At 38.0% G+C, this 12,157-nt stretch overlaps 1 protein-coding gene across 7 annotated transcripts in view; it reads right to left on the reverse strand.

Moving 5' to 3' along the window:
• Nucleotides 1-641: 641 nt before the first annotated feature.
• GREB1 (growth regulating estrogen receptor binding 1) overlaps nt 642-12,157 on the reverse strand; it is a 155,642-nt gene continuing 144,126 nt past the window's right edge. For all 7 annotated transcript variants that reach the window (XM_061622750.1, XM_061622747.1, XM_061622751.1 and 4 more), the window contains 3 exons: nt 10,880-11,080; nt 3,737-3,875; nt 642-1,732 (listed from right to left, as the gene is read on the reverse strand). In XM_061622750.1, the coding sequence (XP_061478734.1) occupies nt 1,569-1,732; nt 3,737-3,875; nt 10,880-11,080 (504 nt within the window). In that variant the 3' untranslated portion in view covers nt 642-1,568. The remainder of the gene's footprint in view (nt 1,733-3,736; nt 3,876-10,879; nt 11,081-12,157) is intronic.

Consider the following 12,157-nt stretch of genomic DNA (forward strand, 5'->3'; position numbering starts at 1 on the left):
ATTCCTTTCTCAGAGCTCAGAAAATCCAACTTTTTTAGCACAATAAAGCAGCAGAGAAATTTCCCCAGGTGCAGATGTTTTATCACACAGCTGTCCTTTGGGTCTGAAGCTAGTTATGACCAATACAGATTGCTCTCTAGCCATAGCCTGTCCTTCCTCTCAAAGAATCAACTGTATCCCTTTCAATCTTCCCTTTCCAAATAGCAATGGTTTTTTATCCATTTCTTTTATCCCCCCCCCCAAATAAACTAAAGTGGGGAGAATCATGATTACAGTGACCGGCAAGGATTTAACCCATTTCCTCCCTTGGTCCCAATGAACTCCTCCCCCAAAAAATTGAGGACTGGGGAAAAGGGGAACTACGCATTTGTTTTGTTTAACATCCAGCTGAAGAAGAGCTCTAGGGACTCCTCAAATGCTTGCCCACTAGTTTGTGACATTTTAGTTGGTCATAATTAAGGCATTACACCACTGATACTTTTGGATTATTTTACTAATGGAACTAATTTTTGTGTATTCCCAGAAGAAAAAAACCCTGATTTCTCTTATCCTCCCAAAACCCAAAACAAGAACCCACTTCACGAGAGAGCAATCTGCATCCAAGGTGTTTCATGGTTGTTTTTATTTGCACAGCACACCTATGTACAAACCTAGGATGTCCAGTACAACAAACCGCCTGTTTTTAAAAACAATTTGTAGCTATTCACCCTTGCTTTAACTAATCGCCAATTCCTTAGGCTCCTTCCTAGCTACAGAAATGTTTAGACTTAAAAACTCCAACTGTCCACTTTCAATAATCTCAACAAATCAAAAAGGTCACTATAATACATTTCTACATCTTACAAAATGTCTGTATCTGAAAAATTATGCAGAACAGCCAGCAGTTTTGAGGTTAAGATGGAAAGTCAGTTTTCATTGTAATAGGAATATAAGGCATGATCCATTGGGATGTTCTGCTGCGTACACCCCCCCCATGAAATTAATGCTCTTGCACACATCCCATTCATTTCTGTGGAGTTTGCACTGGAGAACATTCCAGATAATTTTGCCTTTAGCACTCTGCACAAAACAGCTCCACATTGCTGTATTTGCTAAACAGTAGCAATTCATTAAGAATGTAACATTTCTTTATATACTTGCATCTAGTTTAACAAAAAAACTCGGGAGGGAATCTACTTCTTTAAATTTCATATTTCACAACAGTTTGGTTCTGAAACAATTTGTATAATATATACAACAATAACAAAGAAGGAAAAAAGTTTGAGCATTGTATGCAGTAGCTCTGTTCCTCTCTGTCCCCCAATACAGCAAGAGTTATTTTCTCAAGCCCATTAAATTACAAAAGGTTACTAACAAAATTTGGAATTATAAACATAAATTGGTCAAATAAAATATAATATTAATACAAATATTTCAACATTGTCTACATTTTGCCCCTACATGACTGCTCTTCTGGAGAACTTTGTGTGAACAGTTCAGTTCTTTTTTTCTCTTTTTGGCAACTCATATTATTTGGTCAGAGAGAAGCCAGCTTCCTATATCACATTAACATTTCTGATCATTTCCCATCAAATATGTCGTCCTGTCAGAAAGAAGAGGGGCTTGTCTTCTTTGGCATTGGCTGTTTGAAACTCATCTCTTAGCCGGAACTGCCACTCATCTTCCAGTTCCAGTCGGACAACAGTCTGGCGTAACGAGTTCCTGTCTTGGCAAATGACACATAAAGTGGCACCTGTGGGAGTTAACACTGTTACCATTTTTGTCATATGTATATAATTTCCTCCACTGCCCCCCATGGCCTTATAGTGGCTTACAGTCATAAAACATATATTGATAAAAACAGTAATTGCAAATAAAATCAAGTTGGAAGACATTATCATTGGAAGGCTTTGAAAAACTTTGAGTTCTTCTGATAGCCAGACTGGATAATTTGTTATGTCACTCCCTAGCACATGCTAAACATTTTCCTTCTCCACAGGCAATATCTGTCCCAGCACTGAGCAGCACTTTCTCCAGAAGCTCCTCTTTCTCAAAAGTTCATGTTTGACACTAGGGATATAAAAAGGCAGTGATTCCACCCTGCATTCGTCCCATGCAGCACTGTTTCTGTTCCACTGTAATGTGGATTCCATGGATAAAAGTGACGTTATGAATCTCACTATCTGCTGTAATGAATTAATTATGTTATCATTACATTATTCTACACCATTCATTTCAATGCAAATTATGTATTGTTTGCAGCCTGAAAACAACAACAGCGAATACTGATCACACAGTGGAAGCTTGTTATAATGCGGTTCACGGTACTGCAGTTTGGACATATCGTGGGTATGACAATGTCCCTGAGTACAATACTATATACAGTACTGCATTTTTTGTTAAAACAAGGATCCCTTGTAACAACCCCCACGTTATAATGAGCTTCCACTGTATTTGGTGGGTTGATTTCTGTTCCGGACAAATAAGTGAACATTGGCAATTTCCACTCCTGTTTCCATCAGAATTTTTTGACATCGTTATTTGGCACTTATGCCACCTTTGCAGTGTAGTTGCTACCTCCTTTTGTTCAGGTCCAATAACTAGTCATGTCTGGAATCAGTTGCTCATGGGAGGGTAGACAGATGAGGTGGCTATTTTCCAATGCCAGTACCAGGAATGTGCAGCGCTGTTGTGGAAAGTAACCACACATCTAGCCAACTCATATGGATCCAGGATGCAAACACTGCTAGCGCAGTTTGGAGCTTAACTGTGTAGATGCAGCCAAAAAACACTGCAGTCATAATGTAGGAATCAGTGCTTTTTCATGAAATAGGGAAATTTAGGTGGCTGTGGTAGCATAGTGAAGGACCATAGTTCAGTGGTCGATAGGAATGGGTGAGAATATAGCTAAAATTGAACTTGGCACCGGACTTCCTGATAGTTTGCACATTTGCTATCTTTGCAGAACAATCCTGAATGCTGCGAGTTTCTGTGGCTCTTCCCAACACCAGATTGTTGCTAACATGAAACTGACCCAGCCTGCATCTTTACTTTGCTAAAGTGAAACTGACTGACCTGCATCTTTGCTTTGCTAATGTGAAACTGACTTTATCAAAACAGAAAAGCAGAAGATAGCAGAAAACAAATGAACATGCAATGGAACTGCCTGCCAGTTTCATGGAATGCGATCGAACAGGCACCAACAAGCAGATCCCATCCCTAGCGGTAGAGCACATGTTTTTCAAGCACAAGGCATGATACATTTCAAAAGTAAAAGTTGAAAGTGTTCAATTTTTTTTAAAAAAAATCTGAATTCTGAAAGTTTACTGGATGTTTAATACCAGGAAATGTCTGTTTGAACTCAATCACTAATATCACTAATATCTCCACTTAAAAGGACCAGTAGCAGGTGATGGGGAATGATGCTTGCCTGTAACCCTAGAGACCTGCTGCCAGTCAGAATAAGTAATACTGGGCTAGATAATTTGATCTGGTATATGACAGTTTTTTCTATGGATCAGCCATACAGGTATCCCCAAATGTTTTGAGCATGTGACTGGAAGTGACAGAGGCACAAAACTTAAGCAATTCATTTGATGACATCAGAATATTTTAAATAACTAAAAAACACTGTCAGTATAGCTACAAATGGGGATAGATATGATGAGAATATATAGAAATGTGTTTTCTTTCTTTTCTACTGCAAATATGTCACAATCTAGTAATAATTTTATGTGTCAGAAGTGCTTGGTCTTACCTTTCAGAAAATGGAACTTCTTCAAGAAGCTGGCTACAACAAAGGAATCACAGAGGTACAGCAGGAGTCCGCTGAATATCATGTCAGAGCAGCTAATGTTCAGAGAATGAGGTCGGGAGCTGACATAGCAAACTGCAATCTGATTGTAAGGGGGGCAAAGACAAAGACAAGAATTATACTCTTCTCAGTCCAAAACACATTTAATTTTAGCAAACTACTGTGCCCAAAGAAACATCTGCAATAGTTTCATAATCTGATCATTTTGAAATATGATGGGACTCTTTTATGGGAAATGTGTACCATTTGAACAATTGTTACAGTGAATATAATAAAAAATGTTTTGAACCTCCACAAAGTGTAAATGATGGCCTTTTCCAGTGCCATGTGGCACTGAGGCCACAGCTCATAGTGTAAACATAAGGCTCCCCAGAACAAAACAAAGGAACAACTCATTCCCCCTTGCACCTGCATTGAAACCTGATTGTCTGCTTCTGTGCACTAGCACCATGCCAGTATCCCCTATGGCATGCATCACTCTGACACATGTGCTTTCCCAATTAAATATGTGTTGGCAGGAGAGTGTCCTGCAGATGAGAGCTTGCCAGGGATATTACAGCACTTTTAACTGCAGCAACATATGCCCTTACTAGTCTCATTGCCACTTAAGAATCATTCATATTCTTCTATTTACCTCAATATTTTCTACACAGACTGGCAGTGGCTCTGCAGAATTTCAGACAGGGTCTCTTCCAGCCCTACCTGGAGATGTTGGGGATTGAATGTGGGGCCTTCTGTAGGCAAAGCAGACAGATGTTCTACAACTGAGCTACATACAGCTTTCCTACTAAGAATTATACATCTTTTCAAGATACCACCCAAAAATATGAACTTTAACTCCATCTGGATCTCAGCACCATCTTTAACTATACCTACCAACAACTACTTTTAGGAGTAACAGGGAAATTTAACTTTTAGTAATTAAATTCTGAACAGGATTTTTCTTTCCCCTCCCTCCTTTTCCCATTCTTTCTCCTCTTTTCATTATCTTAACTTTTGAGTAACTTACCTTGATTGATGCTATGATATTGGACAATGAAATATTTATTCTACCTTAATTAATTGAACTGCAAAACTTAATCTTCTCATTATTAAATGAATTGATAGCATTTCAAATATATATATAAATTTCATCTAACATCTTTTTGCCTTTAGTGCTATCTTATCTCTTTAGATGTGGATATAAGGCATACTGTATATAGTATTTATGAATGCATATATAGAGAAATAGGGAGGTTTACTGGGTGGATATAGCTAATTCTAGGGGAAAAGTAAATTTTGGATCAGCATCGAAGGCTTTTTATGACAAGTTTGAGAAAGCAGTAATTAACCCATTAAGATAATTACTTTATATAAAATGTAAATGTACTGCCTTCAAGTCGATCCTGACTTATGGCGACCCTATGAATAGGGTTTTCATGGTAAGCGGTATTCAGAGGTGGTTTACCATTGCCTTCCTCTGAGGCTGAGAGGCAGTGACTGGCCCAAGGTCACCCAGTGAGCTTCATGGCTGTGTGGGGATTCGAACCCTGGTCTCCCAGGTCGTAGTCCAACACTCTAACCATTACACCACACTGGCTCTCAATTACTTTATATAAAATTTACATTTTTCTTGTACATAAATACACACCCCACTAAAAGGCAAATTGATTATTACTTTAACATGCCTTCTAAGAAAGATAAACAATCTACAGGAGAAGAGAATGGTAACAATATGAAGAATGAGTCTATAGCAGAGGATTTATAAAAAAAACTGCTACCTAATTCAAGGAGTTTGAAAAATGATGACATAAAATTATTTAGATAAAAGTTAATTTTTCATAGCTATCTGAAGAAAGGTATAAAGACTGGAAAAGTTAATCCAGGAAACAAGATCAGGTACTATTAGCAACAAATTCTGAATTGTCAGAATCAGTTAAAAATTTGGAGAGAATATGTTCTGAAATCCAAGATAAAGTGCAAACCTGTTAACGAGACCTTGAGATTTTGAAAATGGAAAAAGATCAACATAAGGTATGATAACAAGAAATTACCACTGAGCAACATGACCATGAGGAAGATAAGACAATATAACAGGTAGAAAAGAAGGACTAGACATCGCAGTCAGAAAAATGTAATTTAAAATTAAGAGGAGCTAAAGAAGATGTTAAAGGAGATGACTGAGTTGATTTCTTGGAAGAAACACTAATGGATTATTTACAGTTAGATCAGGGATGTGTAGCTGCACGTCTTTAGGGTAAATTCTAAATATGCAAGAAGAAATAAATTACCCAGGGAGATCTTTATAAAATAGTTATAGAGTGAAAGGTGTACTAGAGAACCATCTAGAAATCACTATCAAGCAAAATGTAAAGCAGATACGTTTTTCCATATAGAATTAGATATGTGGGTTTGGATTTGGAAGACTGTTCTCTACCATAATTTTTGCATGAACCATAAAGATTTTTTTTTTATAAAATGTTGACTAGATGGTATTTCACCTACATTAAATAAAATTTATCCAGAGGCTAATGACTAATGCTGAAGATGTAGAGCTTTGAGTGCTAACATATTTCACATTATATGGCCATACCTAATGATTAGAATGTGCTGGGAATTTATGTTAAAGGAAATAAAAAATATTTGGGACCATGATTTCCCAAAAGATCTGGTAGTAATAATGTTTAGATAACTTAAGGGCATTTTACCTGAGGAGGACTTTAAAATGACAGTTCACTTAATGGCAGTGGCTAAAAAGATGATTTGTCAAAAATGGAAGAGCCCTGTAACACCCTACATGGACTCTTGGCTAGCTAAAGGCTGGGATATGACTTATATGATGAAATTAACAACCTTAATTCAAGTAAGAGAAGATAGGCAATAACTTTACTGAGAAGGGGAGTTTATTTATCCATTATTGGAACAATGAATTATAGGACCAAATTAACCATTTTTTATTTGGTGAAATACAGAACTTGTAGTTACAATGTATGACAAAACCTAGTTCATACTCTTAGCATAAGCATAAAAATCTGTCTACAATTCATTAACAATTTAAATACTATATAATTATTTTATTTCTGAGTATTAATTATGAAGAATATAATAATTATAGTGTTTTGAAAGATTCAAGCGGCTTTTATGTATTTTGTAACGAGTACAAGTATCTTCCTCCTCTAGGATGACACCTTAACATGGTGAGGAAGTTTGAGAGTGTCATAGAAGCTGCAATGCCATCAGAAATCTAGACCAAGAGGCTAGACTCCTAGCAGGGTCACCCAAGGCAGAATGGTCAAAGCTGAGACACCAGACTAAGATGCATCCAAACTCAGAGGAAGGCAAGGGTAAACCACCTCTGAATACCTCTTACCATGAAAACCCTGTGAACAGAGAATCCAAAATGCAGCATGAGATAGGGCTGGAATATGAGACCCTCAGGTCAGATGGCACTCAGCAAGCTACTGTGGAAGAACAACGGATAAGGATGAGTAGTGCTGTGCGAATGGAAGCCCAGAGACTGATCCACACAAATGTGAAAGGAGAGTCCAGAGTTGTATGACGTACACAATAGGAACATGGAATGTGAGAAGCATGAACCAGGGAAAGTTAGAAATTGTCAAGCAAGAAATGGAACGCATCAACATTACAATACTTGGCATGAGGGAATTAAAATGGATGGGAATGGGACAGTCAAAATATTTTATGCAGGAAACGAGAAATTAAGAAGAAACGGGGTTGCTTTAATAGTGAGAAGTGATGTAGCAAAAGCAATTAGGAGCTATAACGCAGGTCTGAGCAAGTGATATCAATGCGATTTAACAGGAAACCTATTAACATAACCATCATCCAAGTCTATGCTCCAAAGGTAAACACGGAAGAGGAGGAACTGGAGATATTTTATGGAGAAGTACAGGAAGAAATTGATCACACACCAAAACAAGATGTTCTGATAATCATGAAGGTCTGGAATGCAAAAGTAGGGAACAGAGAAGAACAAGAAATTGTGGGAAAATGGGGCTTAGGAGACAGAAATGAAGCAGGAGAAAGACTTATTGAATTCTGTGAAGCCAATAATTTGTTTTTTGCAAACACATTTTTTGAGCAACCAAAAACTGGACACGTGGACATAACCAAATAGTCAATATAGGAATCAAATTGATTATATAATTGGTAGCAGAAGATGAAGAAGTTCCATACTTTCTGTGAAAACAAGACCAGGAGCAGACTGCGGTACAGATCATAAACTGATAATATCAAAAATCAGAGTAAAGCTAAAGAAGAACAAAGCAATCATAATGCCAATACACAATTTAAACAACATCCCAGAAGAATATAAAGATCAAATTAGGAATAGATTTAAGAGAGAACCAGCAGAACTATGGATTAAAGTCAGAGATGTTATCAGGGAAGAATGCAAAAAGACAATACCTCTAGTTAAAAAGAGAGAAAGACCGCAATGGATGACTGAAGAAACTGTTAAAATGGTTAAAGAGAGAAGGAAAGCAAAAGCAAAAGGAGACAAAAACACAGTCAGAACCCTAAATACAGTGACTAGTACATAGGGACAAAGAGAACTATTACAATTGTTATTGTATAGGAATAGAAAAGAACAACAAAAAAGGTAGAACAAGTGCCCTATTCCAAAAGATTAGAGAAATGAAAGGGAAATTTAAACCAAGAGTAGGGATGCTGAATAATCAACAGGGGAACACACTCACTGACCAAGATAAAATAAAAGGAAGATGGAGCAATACACTGAAGAACTATATAAAACAGATGAAAGGATGACAGATTCATTCATGGAGGAACCGTATGATGAAGAACCAGGAATTTTAGAATGTGAGGTGAAAGCTGCTCTTAAAATACTTGGAAGAAACAAATCACCAGGAACAGATGGCATACCAATAGAGTTGCTATGTTACTGAGACGGAATCTGTCCAAATTTTGAGAAAACTTTGTTAACAAACATGTAAAAGAAAACAATGGCCCACACTGGAAGCATTCCATATACATCCCAATTCCAAAGAAAGGGAATCCCAGGGAATGCAGTAATTATCGAACTATTGCCTTAATATCCAATGCAAGTAAAGTAATGCTCAAGATTCTGCAGCAAAGGCTCTTAACCATATATAGAGCGAGAAATACCACATGTCCAAGCTAGATTTAGAAAGGTAAGAGGTACCAGAGATCATATCGCAACATACGTTGGATAATGGAACGGACCAAGGGATTTCAGAAGAAAATCACTCTGTGCTTGATGGATTACAGCAAACCCTTTGATTGTGTAGATCATGAAAAAACTATGGAATGCTTTAAAAGACATGGGGGTGACACAGCATCTGATTCTCCTGCTGCGGAACCTATACTCTGGACAAGAGGCTACTGTAAGGACAGGATATGGAGAATTGGAAATGGTGTGAGACAGGTGTATTTTATCACCCTATTTGTTTAATCTATATGCAGAACATATCATACGAGAAGCGGGATTGGACCAAGATGAAGGAGGTGTGAAAATTGGAGGGATAAATATCAATCATTTAAGATATGCAGTTGATACCCTATTACTAGCAGAAACCAGTAATGATTTGAAACGAATACTGTTGAAAGTTAAAGAGGAAAGCACAAAAGCAGGACGACAGCTGAACATCAAGAAGACTACAGTAATGACAACAGAAGATTTATGTAACATTAAAGTTGACAATGAGGACATTGAACTTGTCAAGGATTATCAATATAGTCATTAACCAAAATGGAGACAATAATCAAGAAATCAGAAGAAGGCTAGGACTGGGGAGGGCAGCTATGAGAGAACTAGAAAAGGTCCTCAAATGCAAAGATGTATCACTGAACACTAAAGTCAGGATCATTCAGACCATGGTATTCCCAATCTCTATGTATGGATGTGAAAGTCGGACAGTGAAAAAAGCGGATAAGAGAAAAATCAATATTTAAAATGTGGTGTTGGAGAAGAGGTTTGCGCATACCATGGACCATGAAAAAGACAAATAATTGGGTGTTAGAACAAATTAAACCAGAACTATCATTAGAAGCTAAAATGATGAAACTGAGGTTATCATACTTTGGACACATCATGAGAAGACATGATTCACTAGAAAAGACAGTAATGCTGAGAAAAACAGAAGGGAGTAGAAAAAGAGGAAGGCCAAACAAGAGATGGATTGATTCCATTAAGGAAGCCACAGACGTGAACTTACAAAATTTGAACAGGGTGGTTTATAACAGATGCTATCGGAGGTCATTGATTCATAGGGTTACCATAAGTCAAAATCTACTTGAAGGCACATAACAACAACAAAACAAGTATCTTTATTTTATCCATTTTATGCATGAATTTACTGAAAAATTTATCTACTCATAGTATTGTTTATATGTTGGCATGTTTATACATTCTGCTTTGATAATAAATTATAAAATAAATATTCATGTCATGATCTGATATCCCTATCAAGAGCAGCCATGCATTCACTCTCTCAGATCTCTGTTGTGACTCATGATTAAACCAATAAAGATGAACTGGCTGACATGCTGTCAAATAATATCAAATAATATATAGCTGGTTCATACAAGAGCCTGTAAACAAGCTTAAGCACATATCACAGATTAAGGTGGAAACAGGACAAAATGGAGTTATGAATGACTACGTGTGAAATTGAGACAGACTAGAAATACACTGATCTGCCCATCTCTATCATTTGGTACAGTCAGGCAGAAGTTACCCCGTATATACCCAGGCGTAGTGACACCTACCGTTTGGAATTCCCTCCCCTTAAATATTAGACACCATCTCTGTTACCTTTTCAGCGCCTACTGAAGACCTTCCTCTTTCAACAATCCTTTTAAGTAGAGCCCTTATCCCAGCATGCATTTGTGCTGGAATTGCTTTTTAAGATGCTTTTAAAGCTGTTTTTAAGATGTTTTGTTTTAATATGTTGTAAAGATGTTTTGTTTTAATATGTTTTAAAGATGTTTTGTTTTAATACATTTTAGAATGCTTTTAGTGTTTTTGTCTGCTGCCCTCGGCTCCTTCTGGGAGGAAGGGCAGGATATTAAATAAATAAATAAGTTTCTGTATAAGCTTTTTATTACCTGTGATCCTAAATTAAGGTAACAGTCCACAGATAGCACTGGATGGCTATAGTTCTTCAGTGAAAGAGGGAAGAAGCGATGGCTGTGATACTGGAGGTATTTTTCAAGCAGCAACTGAGCAGGAGCAGCCAAGAATGTGTGCTTGCTGTCAGGGGCACATATGTATTGAGCTGGAGCAATAGAAACTGGATTATCAGACACCTAAAGGGAAAACATGACAGTCGTGTGATACTGATGGAATTTGACATTTAAATTAAAAATTCAGAAAAGGAAGAACATGCATAACATTATGACAGGACCACTCCTTAAGGAAAAAAGGAAACTCCCTACAGATTATTAATGCAACCCCAAATAACTAGCCCTGTTAAGGTCTTCAAAGCCTCTCTCAATTAGAATCGCAAGAAAGGAGAAGGAGGACATGCTAACTGGTCTATCCCCTCCAACTCATCCCTGTCACCTGGCCCCAGTACTCTCCATGTACTGGAGGGGTCTGCAATGGCGAGCCTACTTTCCATGTATAGGCTTCCCACATAACTTAGAACCCTGCATGACTTGGCTTCTAAACCGAGCAGGGTCCCCCACAGCAGACTGTCATCCTCTGAAATGTGGAGGGCAGCAGGGCAAGCTATGAGGATGTAAAATAGCACACTCTGATTATTTGATACACTGCAAATGAACTCTGTTGTTTTTCCAGTAACGAGATCCATTAAGACAGGCCAGTCTTTCACTTCCCACAAGCAAGCCCCAGGGCGTACTATAAAAACAGTGCAGCTGGCAGAACTGTTTACATTGTATAAGCCTCCACAAAAATAACTGGTGTGCTTTTTGAATGAACACCACGAGAACTTGAATTCCAAGGATGGAACTACACCTGACTCTTGACATGGGGCAGACACTGAAAATGGCAGCCCAGAGTGTGGGTTCTTAACACCTTTTCCCATAATGTGTCACCAGGTGTTATGTTTCCTCATACTGCTTCCCCACCTCCACTTGACATCATTGGTGGCTGCTAGCAGGGGCAGGGAAACAACACTGGTCAATTTGACTAAACATTGTGAAGAGAACTTGACACAGACCTCTCATTTTCAGAGCCACGTACTCTTGGCTAGGATCACATTTTAAGAACATAACAGCCTGCTGGATCAGGCCAGTGGCTCACCCAGTCCAGCATCCTGTTCTCACAGTGGCCAGCCAGATACCTACGGGAAGCCCACAAGCAGGACTTGAACGCAAGAGCACTCTCCCCTCCTACAATTTAGCAACTGGTATTCAGAAGCA

The sequence above is a fragment of the Rhineura floridana genome, chromosome 4, assembly GCF_030035675.1.
Source record: "Rhineura floridana isolate rRhiFlo1 chromosome 4, rRhiFlo1.hap2, whole genome shotgun sequence".
NCBI lineage: Eukaryota > Metazoa > Chordata > Lepidosauria > Squamata > Rhineuridae > Rhineura > Rhineura floridana.